The 23,374-nt window shown below is 31.5% G+C and overlaps 1 protein-coding gene across 1 annotated transcript; it reads left to right on the top strand.

Moving 5' to 3' along the window:
- The first annotated feature begins 8,071 nt into the window (after positions 1-8,071).
- LOC130452497 (CUGBP Elav-like family member 3) lies at positions 8,072-18,714 on the top strand. Its single transcript, XM_056791851.1, has 2 exons — positions 8,072-8,267; positions 18,566-18,714. Exons 1-2 carry the CDS (start codon positions 8,072-8,074, stop codon positions 18,712-18,714), a joined length of 345 nt encoding a protein of 114 aa, XP_056647829.1.
- The last annotated feature ends 4,660 nt before the right edge of the window (positions 18,715-23,374 follow it).

Raw genomic sequence — 23,374 nt, forward strand, 5'->3', positions numbered from 1 at the left:
CTAGTATAGTGGTATTTCTCAAGTAAATACCGCCATCTCTAAGTCATGCCAGGTACTCCTGGGACCATCTCGTAAATCTCTACTATTTGATGGTTCTTTATACGGACAGATTAATTAGACTGAAATTGATCAAAGTGATACAAACATAAATAGGCAATAATAAAGTAGTCAGTTCATTAGGGTAATATGATAGTCTTCCTATCATTAGGAATGATTTTGTACATGCGACACAAATATTTTCACTTTGCTTCTATTTGAGTAAGAGTCTTTTCTACTCTTGATCTCAAATCATATGAAGTATCGAATTTTTATAGCCAAAGGATTAAATGTATATTTTGTATTAGAAAAGGCGGTTTTCTAAATTATTCCTAAGAAAAATCCTATAACAATCTATCATAAATTGGTTATAAATGTAATGAAGTATTTATACCATTGCATTCCGTGGAAGGTGTGGTGTGGTGTGGTAAAATTAATGAGATATTTTTTAAAAAATCAACTTTCTTAACAAATCAAGAAGAAGTATTTTTTATAAGGTTGCGGTGATCATGAAAGAACTTGATTAAATAGCTCTCTCACATAATTATACGTATTCAAATCGCAACCTAATAACCAAATTGCAGTTTGGAGGTTTGTCGAACAATTTAAAAGAGTGAAGTCTAGCTAAAAATAGTCCTGAAATTGATCAAGATGATTAAGAATCGTTGGACGTTATCTAAAGTTTATCCTCGAATAGCTGCTTCACAACATGCTACAGTGTAGTATTCGTCTGTTGTATTATTAAGTTTTATCTTTATAGAGTAACTATAATACAAGAATTAGCTGAAAATAATGACTATATATCGTAATTTAGTGTAGCCATAATGAGAAAGATAAATGTAGAGCATAATTTTCCAATGTGATCTTTTCTAATAATGCCACAGTTGATCAAAACAATGGTAGGTATTGGAGTGATACTGATTCTAGATCTATACAGAAATATAGAATACGAAAATTTGAAAGTTTATTTTATCAAGTATTATAAACACTTTTATTATTGTAGGGACGAATATGGAACGAAACAGAGTATTTACAGTTCTTGCAATGAAAAACGGTGTTGATAACATTTCTAATAATATTTGGTCTAACATTTTAGTATTGCTATTCAAAATTAATTGAACAAAGAGAAATGGATTGTGGGAAGGGGCCCAAAAGATCAGAAAGTCAAATCTCCTGATATACCACCTTCAGACGGAGTTTTCTATCGATATCTTGAAAGATCGAGTATGAAACTTGCTAATTGGAATAAAATACTGATAAAATACTTTCAAATTCCAAAACAACTAAGTAGTTGAGAAAGAATTAGCTTTGCAGGAAAAACCCTTTCATGAATTATTTTCTCACTGCACTATAGCGCTATCCCAATGGGTTATAACGGGTTATAACCATTTCAAGCGGAAGCATACACGATTCGTAAATGCGCAGCCTTTTTCACACAACGCAACTATCAAAAAGTAGCAAAGATACACATTTTATGAGATATCAGAGCAACACTCAAAGGAATTGATTTTTCAGTCGAAGCTAGTGCGAGACTGTACAGTCTTTCACTGTAACGAAAAGAATTACTCTTTTATAGGTAGTTAGCTAGACCGAATGGAAGGTAATGAAAAAGATCACCTGGCAGAGAAGAGTGAGGCAACTTCGTTTTAAAGGACCACAACTTTCTATAGGGTTCCCAAAAAGTCGTGCTGTGATCATATATAAATTGAAGATCAGAAACGTAAAGTAAGACCCATGGTCTGAAAGAACTTTTTTCTTATCCTACTAACTGTTTTCAAAGAATCTTTTCTTTAATGGTATATTCAATGGATACTGTCCGATGAAATAACACTTAAATAATATCAGAAAAACTCAGTTTTTGCCGTTTCTACAAAGAAATATAAGAAACAGTCAAGCACCTCATTTGTGAGTGCGATGCTGCTTATAGACAAAGGCTACGGAACGAACATTCCCTATTTTTAAAATCAAATTAAGTATCCCACACATTCCTCAGACAGGTAGCTCACTTTATAAAGTCATTGCTACCTTACTAGTAATCAATCAGAGGTACACAATGGAACAAAGTGTTAGTAAAGACGATCAACGGCTTTAACGTTCTTGCTCATCTAATCCGACAAAAAAGTTCAGTTGTATTTGTGATTTGTGCAAACTGTTTTTATGTGTTTGTTGAAAAAAATCTAAATCTATCATAATATTTTGAGCCAAATAATTATCACCCATACAAAGTGCATTTTAAATATGAACTTTCAGTTACATTTGTGAAATGATGGAAAATTTATTTATATTAATTCCTGTGTACATGGTAGTGTGTACTTCATGGACATTTTCAGATGATACTTTTGTTTTACCATGCCACTAATTATCTAACGTTATAAATAGTAATAAAAGCATTGGTTAGGTTAGTTTAGGTTAGATTAGACGACCATATCTTCTCCTGCTGAAGTATCTTCCAATCCTTCTAATGTCTGTTCGCTACTTACCGACACATCCGTCCCTACTAACTCACGAGCGATTGTAAATTTTATCCCTCATTTGTTCGCACCTCTACTCCAAGATACTAACCTCTCTTTTACCTTTCCACTTTTTTTGTCCTTTTCCCCCCCTAGGACCAAAAATATTCTCATAGTAGATACCTCACTATAAATAGAGAAAGCATTCTTAGGAATTCTGCGTAAAAAATCCTTCGACCTAATTCTTTTTACGGATGTCTCCAAAGCGGAATCCGGTATCGATTTCGCAGTCACTACAAACCACGAACCCTCGACGTGTAGTATATACACCGGTGAACTATACAGTATCCCTCAAGGTTTCAAAATTATCTCTCTGCCTCATGAACACATCGGCAAATTTACTGACTCTCTTTCTTCCATACAGTCAATTACAACACCGACCACCCAATAGTCCAAAACATTCACGACATCTACCAAACTCTCATCGCTCTTGATATAACAGTCTCTCTCATCTGGCTTCCATCGCTCACTGGAATTGCTGGAAACGAATCTGAAGATCGTCATGCCAAGTAAGCCACACAGAATCCTCCTGAAATCCCAGTTCAGCTTGTCAATAATCTGAAGACTAGCTTTAGAAACCTCATGCAAAAATCTTTGCGCAATATATAGAGCAAGAGTACCTACTTACAGCATTACATAAAATCCACCCATCTACTTCCCACCTTTACCTAAACTTTTGAAATAGCAGAGAAGCTGCAACAATGAGAATAGTCCGCATCAACCACACAAAACTTACGGTTATTTGATGTCGTCGAAAGTCGTCCTGCCTGCCAAAGTTGTCATGTTCTTGTTTCTGCTAAGCACATCGTCACCGACTGCAGAGAATACTCTACTGCATACCAGCATTTTGATATGAAAAACAACCTCAAGGAGTCACCCGCGGAAATGAAGAAAATCATAGAGTTTCTTAAAGTCACCAAGCTGTATGAGAAAATATAAATAATTTACAGTGCTTTATTTAACACGTACCATATGATTGTTTTTGTATGCCAATAACAAGCGCTGTCGAGACACGTTAAACTAAAAAAAATTGAATTGAGACAAAAAAGTAAAGAAACTGTGAAATATTTAAAACCAGAATCCATGATTGATAAGTTGACGTTATAATGGATAAATAATTCATTAAGCATTATTATAAAACAATTAACGTGAACTGATTCAAAATATTTCGAAAGACACATAAAATTCAAAGTGATGAATACGTTTTAGATACAGGGACATTTAATACAGAAAAGGGGATGAGATGAGATATCAGAAATAGTTAAGGAGATAAAGGAGGCTATCAAACAAATTGAAGAGGAACATCACAGCTACAAAATAACCAGGAGATAGGAATAAGATCTCTCGTCTGAATGAATCGAAAAGATTTTCCTTATTTTTCTAACTGGATTCAAAATCCTTTCGTTAGTCAAAAACGAGACACCAAGAAAATATAATAATATTTTTGAGCCAAATAATTATTACCCATATAAACCTCATTTTATAGACACACTACAATCCAGTCACATTCGTGAATTGATTGGAAATTTAATAATATTAATACTTGTGTACATAATAATGTATTTTAATGCATTTTAATAGAGTTGAGAAATTTTTAGAATCAGTGGCTCATAAGAAAATGGAATTTCACAGAATTGGTATCTATTTGATTGAATATAATTTAGGCAGTCAAGTGAATTGTTGTTTTGCTTTACGGACATTTTCATGATATGATATTCCAATTTTTCGTCGGATCAATTTTGATCATTATTTCCAGTAATAAATACTATTAAATAATTGGATGTAAGACAAACAGTAGATAAACTGGTAACTAATCAGAGCTCACGATTGATACGTTAATGATGTGATGAATTTGAATTTTGGATTTTGTTATATCTGTTTTTAGATATATATAAATTAAATATGTTATATTTCAAGAACTTTTCATCTAGAGAAACGACCTTTCTATAAAAAAAAATAGATAAAAAAGATAATAAGTTATCCACGACAGAAAAATAGACAGTGTTGCTTGATCGCAAAAAGTATTATTAGAAAATTTAATCAGCACAACCCGATTATATATACGTGAAAACCAAAGAAGTGAAAATCAACAAGATAACTTAAGAAGAAAGTGATGAGTAATCTTTAGATAATAGGGAATCAATACTTCAATTAATGATGAAGGTATTAAATGATGATTTCAAATAAATTGAAGAACAACAAATCGGAAGAAGAAAATTAAATACAAATACAACTAAAAGCACGATGATAGCAGGAGAACACAAAATATCCCAATAAAGGGACAACTAATTGAACAAGTAGATAGATATTATTATTTATGTGCAATAATAGAAAGTAATGGCAGGTTCCAGCAAATAATAGAATATAAAAAAGTTGGTAAATTATATAACGTATTGAAAGGAATATTTTTTGGAACAAAAAGTAGCTCTAAACAAAAGAAATTGTGAAAAAAAGTAGTGAGATCTACTATGCTGTACAACTATGAGACATGGATATTGATTTAAAAAAAAATAGCCCTTATAAGTGCAATGGAATGAGATTCTCCAGAAAGTAGAATATAAAGAAAAATAAATGAAATATACAATGAAAAACGAGAGATAAATCCAGCTAAAAATAATCGTATGAATCACATAACATGACGGAGGACTGACTGTAAATAGTATACCAAAAAGAACGGTCGAGTTTAAATAACAAAACCCAGATAAAAATAAGAGGGTAACGTCAGGAAAAACATGAATTAGAAATTTGAAATGACCACAGTGAACATAGAGGATAAAATGACAAGAAATAAAATATCAAACAAAACATAGAAAAGCACGGAGAAAAAATTTCACGCCATATTCGGAATGAATTAAGTATTCTATGATTATATAAATGTACTATGAAAATCAGACTCAATTTTTCCAAAATTCTTTATAGCGAATCCTTTTTCTCTTTAAGATTGATAATTTGAAAAACTTCCAGCACAATTTTAGCTTCTTAAGAAATATTTGAATATTGTTAGGTAAGTTAAATGGTTCTGGACAAAAAATTTACTCTCTTTTGATAGAAAATAGCATAGTTTTTCAAGCGAAATGAAAATATGTAAAAATGTTTCACAATTGGATTTAAATAATTTTCATTTGTCTTTAAAGTGAATTTTATCCATAACGCCGTTATCTACAGCTCATATCTATACAAATACTATAAAGCTGAAGAGTTTGTTTGTTTGAACGTGCTAATCTCAGAAACTACTGGTTCCAATTGGAAAATTCTTTTTGTGTGGAATAGTCCATTTATCGAGGAAGGCTTTAGACCAGGGATGGGGAAACTACGGTCCACGGGCCATCTCCGGCCCGCAAAGCGTTGAAATCTGGCCCGCGACCAGCAAACAAAAGTTAAGTACAATTTTCTTTTTATCAGAAATGCCAGTAAAGGCAGTACACGTCGTAAGTCCGAACGCCCTACCCATTTGAGGCAACTATGTTTTAACACCAGCAAATTGGAACTTTATAAGTCCTCATCTCGGACACAATACCTAAATATAGTTTCCCACGCCCAGAAAATAATGGCTATGTTTGGTACAAGCTATTTGTGCGAACAAACTTTTTCAATAATGAAAAAATTGTCTTCGTAATAGGCCTTCGGATGACCTCCTTATTTCATTTCAGCATTACAAATGGAGCCGACTTATGATGAAGTCATGCAGAAACAAAAACAGTTCCACATGTCACATGTTCCCACAAAGACCAGCGCCCCTTAAGCTTCTAGTTCGCAGCTAATTAAAGTTCAATCAATTAAATGTTATTAAAAATGTTATTTTTTAATATTGCACAATAAATTACTATTTCAAAAAAATTATGGCAATATTTTTATTTTAGTAAATAATGTAATGCCTCAACTTGGCACGCCATATATTTCGTTAGCAAAAATTGGCACGCGAAGAAAAAAGTTTCCCCATCCCCGCTAAATAACATCACACTGCGACTAATAGGAGCGAAGCATAAGTGAAAAATGCTGCAAAAAGGGAGAAAACCATTTATTTGTCATCCCCAAAATGTTAAGGATAGATAGCCCCTTAATTTTTCTACTTCTTAGATGAAACTTGTCGTTTTCATTTCTTTATGATACAAAATTCAAATATACATACTACCCTAAATTTTCATCTTTCTACGATCAATCCCCATTTTTCGCGATTTTTACTTTTTTTATTTTATCCACAGATCCGCAATAGGGTTGCAAGATGGCAATCGAATATAATAATTGTAGTACCATAAATTCTTATTCAGAATTTATAACTTCAGTTTCCTTTAATTATGTTTTTTTTGTCTCAATTTAACTTGATATTCCATATTCCAGCCTTGTCAGTCGAGTAAGGATTAGAATGAAACAGGTCTCCTGTATTACATAATATACAATTTTCGGTCATTTTTTTTTGTTTTATTTATCTATCGATCGTAGCAGTGACTGTTATACGTATCATTTTGATTTTTCTGTGCAACTCTCATGTTAATTTTCTTCTCATCGTAAATTTGTCATTAATTTCCAGTGCGGTAATTATTTATTCACAATTTATAATAACCGAAAAAACATTTATTCTGATCAACATATGTAGAGGAATTGACCAACAAGTTCATCGAGCATTTACATCAGATTTATTTCTTCGATTAGCATTCCAGTATGAGCCTGTGAATATTCAACTCATTCTGAAGTGGTTATTGGACAATTATATGTAACATGTTCTCGCATAATTAACATTGAAAATATGAATAATTATTTTAGATGTTTAGATAGCAATCAAGAATGTTAATTTGAAATATTACTTTAATAAAAAATACTTTATTAACAGAAATGAATCATACTTACAATGTCTACAACGCTTTCGATTATAAGTACATCCCTACACACTTACAGTAAATCAGTTATTTTTATTGAAATATTTTCTAGATATTTACATGACAAAACAACGTTTGCCGGGTCAGCCGTTCATTCTATAAATGTTTTTATGGTAGCAAAATCTATTATTTTAAAATCGTCTTATAACACATTCTAATAGCATGGTTTTTTTTGTTCATCTATTTATTTATATTTTTTTGTTGCAGACTGCAAACCATTCCACAGGTTCACGAAAGATTACTTTCAAGAGACTAGATAGAATATTGGTTTAAACTTCAGTACAAAAAATATATTTTTGATGACTAAGATTTTTTAGTTGACGTCGTGTTTACAAAAAGTGAATAACTCTTGGAAGTGTGATAAAATATTTGTGTTATTGATGGTAATATCGAAATTTTTTTATTTGTAATAATACAAAGTGAAATAAACATTTACCGTAGTACTCGAGATCACTTTACGTCAATGCTAAGAAAGCTTTTTTCTCGTCAAGTTCTTAAAAAGGGGAAAAACACGGCTAGGGTTGCGTCACCCGTAAGAAAATCGATAATTGTGCGTAAGTCGGGGTGAGTTGGACATTTTATTAATAGCCGTGTAGGGGAGTTCGGAGCAAACGGAACGAAATCGGGTAACGAGTGTTATCTATTAACGATATGTTGATTCCTACTTCTCCTAAAATGTACGCGACAGCGAAAAGTCAAAGTGGGGGAAATAGGGATGTTATAAAACTGTTTGTAGGACAAATACCTCGACATTTAGAGGAAGACGATTTGAGACCTATGTTTGAGGAGTTCGGAAAAATATATGAATTCACCGTCTTGAAGGATAAGTACACAGGAATGCATAAAGGTTAGTCTTTTTCTTTTGATATTAATCGTAATATTTTTTTCTTGCATAATTCTTACTTGATAACGATATGGTGTATTTTGAAAATATAAATAAGTCAATCTTTTTATATAAGGGTGGAAATTTATATTAAATTTTCACCAACTTTTAATGGACTTATTTTTTTAAAAATCGTAAAATATTCAATAATATCGCGTGAATTGATAAACTTAGTGGTCTACAATAATATTCAAAAATTCATGATATTGATGAAAGGTTCTTTTAGAATCTGGAATAAAAAATTGAATGATAGGTATTTTCTACAATGCTATGTAATTATTAACTGTTTAATGCTAAGAATGATTATAAAATGTAGAGTCACAAAGCAAAGAAATTAATCACGGAATTCCATAAAAACTAATGTTTGAACAACAGCTAGTGTTTTGTACAATTTCTGCCAAAGCTATAAAAGAAATTTTTCAATCTCATGTATCGTTTTTAATCGCATATTTTCGATGTCCTTTGGCTTTTTGTTATCCAATACAATTAAATAATCACAACCATCAAAATGTCTGGAAACAATACATAACACGAATCATCTGCGAGAATCGAGTTTCGCCATCCATCATGCATCCATTGCACATTTTTTTTTGCCTATGCGCAGGTGTCTAGTGTTACTGTTCTTAAAGGTGACAGGTAACGACCATCAATGGCGGTTGTTCCTGTAGATCTTTGTCTTTCAGTAAAGGTTACAGAACCGATTAAGCATCCTCGACACTTTGGGAAACATTCAGTCAATTTCCAGCATCCTTATGTGTTGAGCCCGCTTCTAGTAGCCCAAAAAGACTCTTCGATAATCAATGTTTTTATCATCATCATTGAAATTAACAAACCTCTTTTATTATTTTGTACATCCACTTATTATTTTTAAACAAATAAAAATGAGGAGTTATTAATTCAGACTTCTTATTACAGATCTAAGAAATCAAATAAAAAATTATCATAAAGCAACATCAAGTTAAAACTCGTTCGTTGTTTTCTGATCATTTTAATAGATAATTCCAAATATATCCGTTAAGTACCGAATGCAGGGCGATTAAAAAATGCACTTCAAATAGATTATGATATATATTATTATTCAATCAGAAATATATGCCTAACAAAATTGAAAAGTGAATGAAATTATTCTACACAACACAAAAAATGATTCTATATATAATAATAATAATAATAATAATAATAATAATAATAATAATAATAATAATAATAATGTCAACTGTTTCCAATTTACGCATGCAATATTTTCATTATGTCTGTCATCATGATGGCGTGCCTGATTGAATATGAAGCAAATCTTAGCCCCTACTTACCCAGCTTCATATCTTCGCTCTGGAAACACAAACTTGTTCAGATTTCCGTGTATTGTACCTTGAGCATAGTCTGGATTCAACCGTACTTTGTACGTCCCCCAAGTCTTGAGTCGTAGATATAATTGATGTTGAGACTAGGCAATTCTGGCAAATCGTGGTCATTATTTTGATACCATGCTCCTCATCCGCGTCCAAACAATTGTTTCTCATCTGAAGGTGATATACCTTTTTCCTGTTGTATTTGTAATATTCCTGGAGCTAGTTCTGCCATTGTATCCTGCATGGTTTGAATTCATATATCAGATAAAGAACCAAAATATGTCATCCAAAACTTTGAAGCCAATTTTATAGCACATCTCAGGATCCTACAAAGAAGTGACCAAAAACAGGAATCCTTTTTTCCAGGTATACATTAAAATACTGCGAATTCAAAGAAATTCGTCGATCCCCAGGATACGATATAATCATTGACATGTTCTTTGTATTTTGTTGAATCCACATCTAGGTTGAAAGTAACATTATCAGTTGAGTCAATAATTTTTACCAATTTTTTTCATTGAGTGAAATTCCAGATAAAAACCCAGTCTTTGTATGTTGTTCTTGCAAGAATTTTGCTGATAATATATCATTTGAATGATAGTTAGTATTTTTGTACCAATCATTTTAATATTATCCATGTTATGGAGAGAAATTCTATTTTCCTGTTTACTTGTTTTGCATCGCAGCTTTCTCTATGAGCAATTATATATTGGCCCCACGTAAAGATAAGAATCAATTTTTCTGTTTCTTGGTATTCCTACGGATTTAGAAAACGATTAGATACAAAAAACTGATACACCTCCAATATGTAAGATCAGAATTTTACTGTTGGATAATTGTGTTTCCAAACCATTTTTCAATAGTCTCAAGAGGTAGACTCGTTTTGCTTTGATATCATATACACATTCGTCATGGAATAATTTTCTAGATGAATCTACTATGTCCTAGAAATAAATTCTTCTTGTTTTCTAAATGGTTCAGATTATTGCCTTTAGAGTTAATCGCCATTATTGAATTGTAGAAGAGGAGTAAATGTTTTGGCGAATCATTATTTCTTCAGATATACTCACTAACCCTTCGTTCAAGATTTTTACGTAGTCTTTGGTATAGATTTTAAGGGAGTACGAGGTTCGTTTTTATTAGCAACGCTAATTTCTGATGCTGTAATAAATGTTCGGAAACAATGATCGGGTTAACCTGATCATAATCTAAATGTTCGGAGACTGATTGAGTTAACTGAGTCATTGTTATGAGCCTTTCTACTTTGGTAGACAGGTGGGTAGATCCTATGAGGCAGCGGTTTATTTCATTTGTCCGTGGTTTTTCGAACATGAAATGTTATATAATTTATAGCCCTAAAGGGCAATTACTACTACTATTATGGCTTGGGGTTTTTATACTTATACTATAAATCGTTAATAACTGGTCGATATCAATTAATATATATATATATATATATATATATATATATATATATATATATCAATTAATATATATTATATAATATATATTATATATTATATAATATATATAATATATATTAATATTCTATACCAACCAAATAAATTAACAAACACAAAGAAATAAAAATGATTGCGACGTTCGGAAATTGTGTCTAGATCTCGTCCTGCTTTAGGATCCGCAATCAGCTGATAGTTGATCTATCTGAACCCGGATTATAGTTTCCCAAAAGTTCTGTAGTTATTGTTTTTTTAAGGACGACTTAAAGGTTGATATTGTTCTTTCCTTGTTTTTATGAATTTGCAATATTGTACATCATTCCGCAACTCTGTTGTAGACAGAGAGAGAGAGAGAAATGCTTTATTATCAAAAAAATCAAAAGATTCATAAAGCTTGAGCTAACTAAATTACTACAAAGCATGTTAGGATATTTGAATCTTAACTTTTTACATTTCTTTGAGAAAACATTATAATAAACTAACCAAAAATTATTAACTGGAAAACTTTTTCGTCGACTTTTTTTTTGTTTTCTAGCCTTAAAGTTTCACTTTTTTTCATCGCATATGTACACGCCTATTTTAGGAAGAAACACGGCAGCTATTATTTGAAAGGTTTGGAAGAGCTACAGCATCCTGAGATTATGAATTATCTTCTTTCTTTGTTAGTTTAAAAACTTTTTAGGCAACCCTTGTAATACTCGGCCACGATATCCATTTTATTATACTCCAGTTTGAAATGGAAATTTTTTTATGATTGTCAATAGGGTTAACTATAAAAATAAAATCGTTCTCGGAGCCGTATTGACTCATCCATCATAAAAACCACTCTTAAATCTATATGTTTATTTTATTTTTGACAATCTCAATGCATAAACGTAATTTATAAAAGAAACTAGTTTTTTGGGCCGCTTTGGAATGATGAATTTTTCCAAAATACTTGAGTGCATTTAATAATAAATACTTGTGGGTTAAAAACCATTGTCAATCTAGTTCCTTAGGCAATGTTGATTGTTGCAATTTGTTCAAAGTAAATTTATACTTTTGTCGTGCAAGTTTTTTTATGGTATGATTAATTGAACTACCAACCCTTATAAGTGCTTCTTTTGTGAGTTATAGGTTACTATTCATTGATATAAATCTCGCTATTCATTTAGCTATATATTTCTAATCTGTACACAAGTACAAAAAAATACTTTTTCGCTTTAGTCCATAAACTACACTTTTAGTCACGTAGTATGTACTGAAACCTAGCTAAAGATAAAACGCCACGAAAGTCACAGAAAGCGGCTCAGTAATCCCCTCGATTTAACCCTAGAACTAATAAAATGCCCAATGATAAAAGCAACATTTTGGACATCCATTCATAATAGTGGGGTCGCTTAATGAAAAAACATTTTGATTGTCGTGAATCGGAATATATCTGAATTTTACAACTCTGATAGCTATAAAATTATAAAAGAACTCAGATAAAAAACATGAAATTAAATTGTTTTGAAAATATAACTTTGATTCATAGGAAATTGAAAAGGAATGAAATAACATACCATGAAATTATAGATAGAGGAAAAGAGAAAAATTTTTCCTGTATAAACCTATAAAAAGGTGATATATTGAGGGGCCAATAGAAATAGAAACGATTCTGATCAATTTCTCTGTTCTCACTTATTTGTGATTTGGTAATATATGATAAACATGATGGTGAATATAATAGAATACTTCTTCTTCGTTCATTGCCTCATCAGTTGCGAACGATGGCTATTAACAATGTTAATATTATCTTGTTTTCTGCGTTTCTAAACAGATCAACAGATTACACTTCAAACCACTGACGTAGGATGTGCAACCATGAATGCCGTCTTCATTCTGGTGTCCTCTTACTATCTACTTTGTCTTGGACAGTCAACTGCAAAAGATGGCATTTGTCATGTCTTAGTATTCTCCAGTTTCCGTTTTTTCACTGTGAAGAAGACTTCCTTATCTTTCCCTAGTCTCTGCATAACTTCCATGTTGGTGATGTGCTGCCTCCAGGATCATTGACCGTTAATAGGTAGACGTATTGGAGGATGTTGACTTTAGCCAATAATCATATATTTTATTTTTGATATATGATATATTTTTGCATAATATTTTGTTGCTCTTCATTGTTATTTACTATGTTTCTTGTGTCGTCGGCACATCTAATGTTGTTTATTGCTTGTCCGTTGGTTTTGATGCTATCTGATAGTTCTGCCAATGCTTTTCTACATATTTCTTCTATATAAATGTTGGATGGGAGAGGTGACACAATGCAACCTTTTAAACTGAATATTACTAAAAAAGGAAATTTTTGGATCTTTGAATTTCTATATCATTGAATGCATTTCATGAAGAAGTTCATTATGGGAAGTAAGCAGAATTAATTACTTAGCTGAGTGAAGGAAGTTGGAGTAAGGAGCGTTTACTCACGGATCAACTTCCTAAAGTATCAACAATTTTTCAAAAACTAGTTTTCCAATATGAAAAAATCATATCAGACTGTTAATAAATTTTATATTCACGATTGAATATAATAATTGATAAATAAAGGTATAAACTATTGAATTTAGTAAGTCGTCAGTCAACAAATAAAACGTGGTGTTAACTGTGAGCTTGAGGATAACATTTTCTTCAGTATTGGATTTACTATGGCTTGTGAAAATAAGTTTTTCCGGTGAGAAACATGTACTAATATGTTTGAATTTACGTATAAGCTTAAGGATCTATTTTTGCTACATTTAGAAAGATATCTCGCATTTATAACAGTTCATCTAACAGTTTTTACTATAGCTGGGATTCATACACACCAAATAGTAAAAAATTGAGGTATTCAACAGTTTGATCTGTGAGATGGCCAAACATCTTTTGTCGTACAAAACTTACAAATCGATCTAGAATATACCATCGATAATATGGTACCAAAGGATCGTTGAGTTGATTGCTATTTCTATCCCCCAAATATGAAAGGATTTTCACGATAATCAAAGAACACAATAATATAAACAAGTATATATCCTTTCACACAAACAGTGCCTCATTGAATTAGTTTGGAACTATTTAAGCTACCCTATACGGAAACAAATTTTTAAGGATGTTGGAAAAATTATGAAGAACGTAAGGAAGATCTAGTTCCATATACTTCTAAAATGCCAAATTGATTATTCGATTAGTACTTTACGATCTTATCAACTATCTAGCTTCATCCAAATATAAATGTGATATATTATGCAATGGACTCTCTTCCAGTAGAACGTTAACGTTAATAGTCACTATGAACGTCATATTCACATGTTTTCCTATCCAATGAAGACTATTATTCCAATTGATAATTTTAAGCATTTACCAAATAATTGACTATCCTTCATTGACCCATCGAGTTTATTGCCTTCATGGCAGTAGCGCGTGGTAGTAATTTTGAAGAAATTGAAAACAAATCTACTGGAGCTTCTATCCAAAAATCGCATTGGGCATAGTATTGGATACTATTTAACTACTTTTTTACTTTCAAATTATTGTTAAATTTTCAAATGATTTGTACATTAAACTTGGGTCAATAAAGAATAATAAAGAAAAATAAGTTTCTGTCTATGTATATCGCTAAAATTGAAGATTGAGTATTTATAGGTCTAGAGATTGAGGTGAAAATTTGAGATTCGATTTTTTTTTGTTTCAATTGTAGGAAACATTCTGAAAAACCATGAATCCAAACAAATGTTGACATCATAAGGGCTTATAACAACATATTGAAAATATATTTTCTGAACTCGCACATAGATCTTGTAACGAGAATATGGGTGTTGTCAGAGTCATACACAGAAACTATTTACCCTAATATGATGACAATTATGGACCTATTGAAAAATTATATTAGGAAAAATGAAACTTTACGATTCTGGCATACTAATGTTGATTATTAATCCAGTTTATCCTAACTATAGTGTAACGTCTGAAAACAAAACGTAGCTGTTAATAGCGTAGTATTTTCATCAAAATATATTCATCAAAATGAATATTATTATTTTTATTTCCGGTATATTGGCTCCTGAGTTCGCCAGACAAAAATAACAGTAATTAGTATATTTGTTTGGGTCTGGTAAATTTAATAACTAGTATACTATTCTCCCAAACGTATTTATTCCAGTCGTGCTCGAATTGCATTTATAGTTTAAGTATTTCAGAAATACAACTGAAATAGGTTATGGAAACTAATCAGAAAAATGGACGGTCCAGATCACTTAATTTTTAGTTTACTTGGACCGTTGTAGTCAAAATAGAAGATTTAATTAGTAGACTTCCACCCACAATAAGGTATGAAATAAGGATGTGTTTTATAACCCACACAGTTTAGTATCCAAGGTGAAGCTGTAATGAAAAACTCTCTAGATGAATGGGAGGATAAAATTATTGTTGGTGATGATCCAATAAGCAACTTATAATATGCTCATGACACCACCATATTAGCTGTAACGGAAGAGAAAATGGCGGTTCTCCAACAGAATTGGTCAAGAGAGTGAAAAGTTTAGTCTAACAATCAACAGAAAACCAACCAATGATAGTGAATAAGTCTAATGTAGTGGGCAGGACCTATCTGCTGGGCGATTTCAAAAAGTAAACGTCTTCACGTATCTTAAGTCATTTATTACCAACATGGCTGGATACGAAAATGAAGATAATTGTGAATAAGAGTGAAATGCTGAGACCTACTAAAATAGGGAGACAATCAGATGAATCTGATCCAAAATTTGGTCTTCCAAATCTTCTCATACGACTCAGAATGGTGGACACTTGAAGCTAAGGAGTGTAATTATACTGATTCAATTGGAAAGTATTGCTACAGGAGATTGTTTAGAATTACCCAGATTACGAAGAGAAGTAATAAGTCTAAACTGGAAAGAGACTGATGAAATATTTTGGACACGTAGCTAGAAGACGAGATTACAATATAGAAAGGTTTGATCAAATCCAGTCACAGAATCATATCTTTACATATAGTTACACCAGGCTGAAGACCGAAAAATATAGAAGGTAACAATAACAAAGGGTAATGAGACATTCCAAAGAGCTCACGACTGTGGGCAGAAACAGAAAGATTTCGAAGAAAAACATCAATTTTTAATAGAGGAACGTAATACAGTATAATAGTTAATATACTTTCCAGTTATACAGAAAACGACTTATCTCCGTTTAAGTATTGCAATTAACAGTTATATATTTATTAATTTAATTCATTATCAAATTTCAAAACTCTTCAAATCATCCAACGAATAATAGCAAATTTTACGATCAAAAAGTTTCAATCTAATGCATTATTTATAAACTCGTGAACATTTACTACCCAAAGCTGAACAGTTTTATACTGAATTCTCTTCTAAATATGTCAAAAACTAGATATACCAAAGCTTCCTCTAATGTTTTCCACCCCACACCACTTGAAAATATTAGAATATGCAATATCAAGCTGCTGACCCGATTTTCTCGGCTTTCTTCAATCTCTTCAATATCTACAAAAGTACACGGCTCATCATTCCTATTCCCCAATATGCTAGATGAATATTAAACGCCAGCAAGAACTTTTAATAGAAAGCGTGAATCGCACAAAAAACTTGATGATCTTTTTGTTGGAGATAATTATTACTTCTAACACTTATAAATAGCTATTTCCGTCCGTTAAGAATTAAAAGTGTTTTCATGATATTTATAGTATTGGTATATGATTGAGACATATTAAAGAACTTTCATACTGCTCTAAAGGTTATTTTCAACACCGAACCATACTATTGAACTACACTTTGTTATATTGAAAGATAAAATTAAAACATTGAGATATGACATATGGTGAACGTGTTATGTTATCTGAGTTGTTTCCAGATACTTGAAACATTCATTTTGGTCAAGAAATGGAATTAAATTCGGCCACTTTTGGTGATGATGCAACCGTGCTTCGCTGGTTGTCCAAAAGTGGTTATTGTGCAAGGAAAAATTAATGTTGAGCAAGATATTCAATCGCGGTGGTGCTTCAAAAGACGTGTTGGAAAAAATCAGGGAAACCAATCACAGATGACGAATCATTCTCAATCACGACAATGCGAGATCTCACACATCAGTTCAAACAAAAACGTTTAGAACAGCCAATTTATGGATCCTTTGCTGAAAAGGGAAATATTTTGAGAAACAATAAAACCATATCCAGTTGAAAATATTTGTTTTTATTTGTCTATCTCAAAACCCAAATAGCACCCTTTTAATAATATACAGTTTTAATAGTCACTCTGATTTAACTGAAGTTTAATTGTTTCAGTAAATGTTTGTCGTCCTTATACGGTTTATTTTTCAAAATATTTCATCCTATATATCAGCTACAAAACCGTTTATCATAATCTGTTCATGATATGTATCTAAATATTCTAAATTTATAAAAAATATCGGATCAAAATTTTAATCTCTTCTATAAAGTGCTTGCAATGGAATTATCTACGAATAGCTTTTGCGTTGTCGTCAAAACTTTTAATGGAGTTTTGTTAGACTTAATGTACCGTTTATATAAAGCACTCACAAAAGTTTAAACTTTCTCAATAGCCCCATTTTATGGATACAATTTCTGACGGTATGTCAATACATTGAAATCTAGTTGTGAATATTTTGATTGTAATGTTAATAGTACTCAGTGGAATAATGATAGAAACAAATAAATTGAATTCAATAAAACTGAAAAATCTTCATGATAACTGACGCCAAGTACTACTATAGTAAAATAAAAAGGGCAGATTATGCATTTCTTTTATGTTTTTGGGAGATAGGCATTCCCAAATTTCCGGTAGCACTCATTGTTAAAATAGGGAAGTCTAATCTTTTTCCATCAACTTCGCAAACTTGAGGAATAAAAGAAAAACTTCACCGATAATTATTTTTAAGGATCATAATCGGTTTTTTCAAAAATTCTTCTTTCTCCAGAAAAATCCGTGATAAAAATGAGGATAAATCTCATTCAAATGGGTAGAACTAATTATATTTCGACACTTTCTTTAGAATCTATATCAGAAAATTGAATATTGACTCACTCGAATTCTTCCTAATAATCCATTTCAGGACTTTATGAATTCGATGCTATCTAATTCCAATTTGCTACACTGAAATCTGTCCATTATAATGTTAGAATCAATAATTGATTTTTGTCTATTGTTCAGAGTTACCGTAAGCTCACAAAATATTAAATGGTGTGCTTTTAAAAACAACTTCAACTATGAGCACTCTTGCTAACACACTTTCATCTACATAAATAGCAATTTGGGGGCATTCATTAATTACGTGAGCTCAGAATTGGGGGAGGGGGTCAATGGAATTTCAATAAATCTCATTTAAACCGAAGGGAGGGTAATCGAAAATCTCCCGTCAACTTCAACAAATGAAAAATATTACAGATATAAAATTATTTTGCTAGCTAAAATGAATCTCATAGCTATCAAAATCATTCAGTTGGACAGTAATATAGAGAATGATTCAACGATGAACCAGGATTCAACCAATGCGTGCGTAGTCATGGGTCTTGCCAAAGAGCTGCTGTGCGTTGTGAATGAAAGTTTGGACTGAGTAGACTAAGAAAACGTAAACATTGCTCGTGACTATCATCCAGTACCACCACAAATCCCAGATGATATGTGACCAATTATTTCAAAAAATACACGAGTCTCCATGGATTGAGTAAACATTGTTAGAAATGTTTACCTGACCGGTTCATGATTTTTTGAAATAATAAAAGTTTGAAATATTTTTAGCATCATACTAGGGTCGAGGTAAATCTCTGTGAATCTCACCTAAAAGGGGAGGACTCTAATCTGATCGAAAAATGGCACATGTAATTAATGGATGCCCCCTTTATGCTAGCTGTGACTATTTTAAATGGATAGTCTCGGCCCAAAACCAAACTCCTAATCTGTCTTTTTATATTACCATAGATAATTGTTAGCAGCACTTAATGGTTATAGAAGTTTAAGACTGAACAAGGAAGAGGTTCTCATTTAATACTTGTTTTTTCTGTTCTGGAAAGATTTTTCCTCTTCTTGTTGAAGAATTTGAATAAATCAATCAAATATATTATTATTATTGATTCATCAATAAACATTAACAAGTTTTTTATGAACGAAATTAAAGTAAGAAACATAGAAGAAATTAATTAACCCCTTTGAGACAAGTTCCGTAGAAAAGTTTGCTTGTTTGCTCGTGTAATTGTTCTCAAGATGGAAATTAATGATTAGAAAAAAGATATTTATAATCAAAACAAATATTATTGTTATTGAATCCATTTTTCTTCACTCCAACTGAAGTAGATTTTGATATATGGGAACAAAAAAATCATGATAAATCAAATCCGAGTTGAATGGTGAATGATTGGATCTCCTAGTCTGTTGAAAATTCAACTGTTCTAAAGCTTGCATTGTCTCGTTGAAAAAGAATAATGTTTTTCTGAAGTTTTCTTAATTTCTGAGTTAGAGACATATAACAAATAAATTAGTAGATGATGTGATGTGTGAATCAATTGGAGAAAATAGTAGTCCTTGGTTTATTTTGATGACGCAGTATTAATGACAAGGGAAAAAGACGAGCTGAAATATTAGCGACAAGACAAGAGGTTTCTCGGAATGAATTGGAATAATAGAAAGGAGAGGTAGCAGATAGTAGGAATTATAAATGAGAAGAATAAATATTGGAAGAAAAGAAAAACAATATCTAGATATATAGATGACAAATGTGATGAAAGTTGTTAGTGTGTTGTTGGGCAATACAAGATTTGAACATAAAAATGATTCTAAAGAGAAGAAAAGAATTTATAGACTGATAATAAAGGCCACTGAAGTGAAACATTGATAGATATACTACCAACAATCTATGAATAGAAAAACAAATAATTAATGAATTCGATGATCCTACAATGTAACAAATAAGCTGCATAAAGAAACAAAAATGATTACGATAATTCCATCAGATTACAATAATTAAGATATTTTGAAAGCTTAGGACAATTCAGAGATTTCAAAAATAGTGCATGAAAGTGAATAGAGAAACAGTACTGGTGAAAAGACTGAGGATTTGTCCACCGGTTTATATAAATTTCTTTAAATTCTTAGTACTTAGATTGAATATCTGTTTCAATAAATATTTATATCAAAAATATATCATCCATCAAAACAGATCCAAAATAGGGATCATTCGATGTTCATGATTAATTCAATAAAATTCATTCAAAAATAAAGATACAGTTCATTCGAAAATTCTTGAAATGTGACCTGTACAATGGAGCTTCTCATTACATAGTGATGTGTTTTTGTTCAATAAGTTTCCTTACTAATCTGGTATAAATACGAAACAGTGTGCAGTGAAAACGGGGTTGTTTTAATTACATGAAACATAAAGCATTTAAGATAATGGCTTTTGATGTTCAGAGTAGGGTATATTAAAACCATCACATCAACGGTCCGCGAGAGACTACAGACACACAGACAAAACGGGTTATTGTGCACATTTACTTCCTAATTCTAAATATTACGAGTGGAGAACTTTTTGTATGCTATACCAGCCCACTCTCATGTGCATCTGTACCTACTTATTATATTTGATTGCGAGATTATCAACATTTGTTGTAAGGAGATGTAAATTGAGTTTTATAAAAATTATATGCATATAACTAAGAAGTTCAAAAAATATTGATAAGTGAAAAGAGCCTATTCGTTCAGAAGTTAATTCAATATTTGTGGATAACGTTTACATTTCAGAGCAGGTGAAGCCTCGGCTCCTAAAAGTTTTATAATTGTGTGAGATGTAGTTTAATTGGTTCCTTAATTTTATTCAACAATGTTTATCTTTGTAATTTTCTTTCTAATTAGTCCATAAAAACCTCTGATTATAAACGTACGCTTCAATATCCTCTAAACTTGTTTCTAGTTAAGTTCTACCTACTAATACAGTAAATCAAATTAATAACAATGTTCTATGTATATCGTTCTCATTTAAAATTCAACAGTTTCCATTATTTTGTTTGAAATGACATAGTTTTGACATTATAAATTGTCAGTGATTTAGTTTTCGTTTGATTTTTGACAATTTGAATTCAGAATTCAATGTTGGACAAAAATTCATGGAAACATTCACAAAGTTATCCTTTTATTCATTTGTAGAATCTTGAAATATTAATTAATCACAAAACTGCACTAAATTCTGATTTTCAATTCATTGATGGCACCTCAGAAATTGATGTATAAGCTGTACAGAATGGTACCTCAAAGGAAGAAAGGAAAGGGTGAAAAAACTTGATCCATCACAGTTAGTTTACACTTCCTTGCTAGTCTCCTCAAGGAGCTATTGGACCTTGATATTTTTATGGGCTTACTCCGCCTACTCTAGGCGGGAGTAATCGTGTCGAATGATGAACGGCACCTGAACCCTGGTATCTGGTGTCGCGAACAGTGCCTGCAGAAAATCTGGTAAATTTTTGAGGGATGTGCAAGAGTAAATCCTCCTCCTCACCCTGAGGGCTCTGAACAACCAGGCTTCAATAAGACCTGGTCTTGTTTACTTATTCTTAATCTGTTTTGGTTCTACATAATTGAACATCAACTTCAACGGAATCTATATTTTTTTTGTTGACTCAATTATATTTATTGCAGCATATTTTATATTATTTCTTGAGCTGACACTGATCAATTTGACAATGAAATATGAATAAATATTTAGTTGGATCTTCTGTGTTAATCTACAAGTAACTACTCCAGTTATTCTTGATTGAAACACTGAAGAGTTATTAAATCTGATTCAAATGCGCTGCCATAATAAAATTGATTATTGAATACTGTGTAACCATTTTAAATTTCGTGGTTGTCGCAAAGGCATAACACCATAATCAAGTCTTTGCCTTTTTCAAATGATTTTCTATCGCAAAAGGTGCAAGATTTATCATGATTCAAAGGAATACCAAAATAAGGCTTCCTTTTAAATTGTTTTTGACATATACATAACAAAACGCTTTTGTTTAATTCACACAGCTATGTCTGTTTGCCTGTCATGATATGACCAAAATTCGCACAAAATGTTCACAGAACATTACTAAATTTAGTGAAGATGGAACAGATATATGATGGGAACTTTAAAGCAGTTCACAGTATGAAATGGTCAACATCAATTTACTTGTATGGAGAAAACCGGGATTGAAGGAAAAATCTTATAGCATCTTCAAAATCAGCAGATCGAAAACATTTAGTTTCAATTCAATTTTCAGAAGCAGTTTTTTTGAAACAGTCGCATTGACCAATGTATTTCGCCATTACCTGATAAAAACCCATTTGATTATGGTTTATGCAACATTAAAAAAATTTTGGACCAGATATCGCATTTATCAAGGAAATAATACAACGAATGTGAATATTCTTAATAATTTTTTTTTTCTAATTTGTCGGTTCAATGAATTAAATTCACCTCAAAGTAAAATTAAAATCTTAAACATATAATATACATTGCATGTCAGATGTAAAACACGATAACAAGCTTCAGGAACAGTGTATTCGTGCAAAAAATATCCATTTCAAGCAAACCACAAACCCGTTTCAAGAGGAATTGGAGTATTTACCTCACAATTAAAATCAAAATTATGTCGCGAGATTGCGGATTCATTCATTAAGAAACAACAAACCAAAGTTTAGGAAAAAAAATGTAAAAGAATAACTAAGAATTTGCGCAAATTGTGGATTGAATAGAAGAATGAAGTTTCAGAGACTATTATCAAATATTATCAAAGATTATTGAAAATCAAGCAAAATTAGTGAAATTCAAAGGGAATTATCCATCTGTAGATATAGGAATTGAACCCTCACAGATAAAAATTCATAAAAATCATTCTGGTCTTTATCAGAATAATTGGAGCCCAACACCTTCAATTTTTTCTCAATATTAAATCATTACCCTTCTTATCACTAACTATCACGTTCGCGCTCTATCTCATTTCATTCCATTTTATGGAATTATATATTTTTCACACAACTAGATTAATTGTCAGGATAAATAATAGTTGTAGATTTATGTTGCAATATTGTATTCGTAATAAATAAGAATACTAGTTTTTATTCATTGGAATCATGTTTACAAGCAAGTATATGCTTAGAAAGATTAGATTACTAACTGACACGCTTCATTTAGGGGAATTGAAAATGTCATGTGTGGCAAGCATCACTTACCTCAAGAAATATCTTTGGTCCCAGTAACT

The sequence above is a fragment of the Diorhabda sublineata genome, chromosome 1 (assembly GCF_026230105.1).
Source record: "Diorhabda sublineata isolate icDioSubl1.1 chromosome 1, icDioSubl1.1, whole genome shotgun sequence".
Classification (NCBI taxonomy): domain Eukaryota; kingdom Metazoa; phylum Arthropoda; class Insecta; order Coleoptera; family Chrysomelidae; genus Diorhabda; species Diorhabda sublineata.

What these genes read in the sequence shown, in the direction of transcription:
- LOC130452497 (XM_056791851.1), top strand. Translation starts at nt 8,072, where the DNA reads ATGTTGATTCCTACTTCTCCTAAAATGTACGCGACAGCGAAAAGTCAA. An exon ending in GTACACAGGAATGCATAAAG is followed by an intron (nt 8,268 to 18,565) that starts GTTAGTCTTTTT and finishes TTATTTTGCTAG; the next exon opens with CTAAAATGAATCTCATAGCT.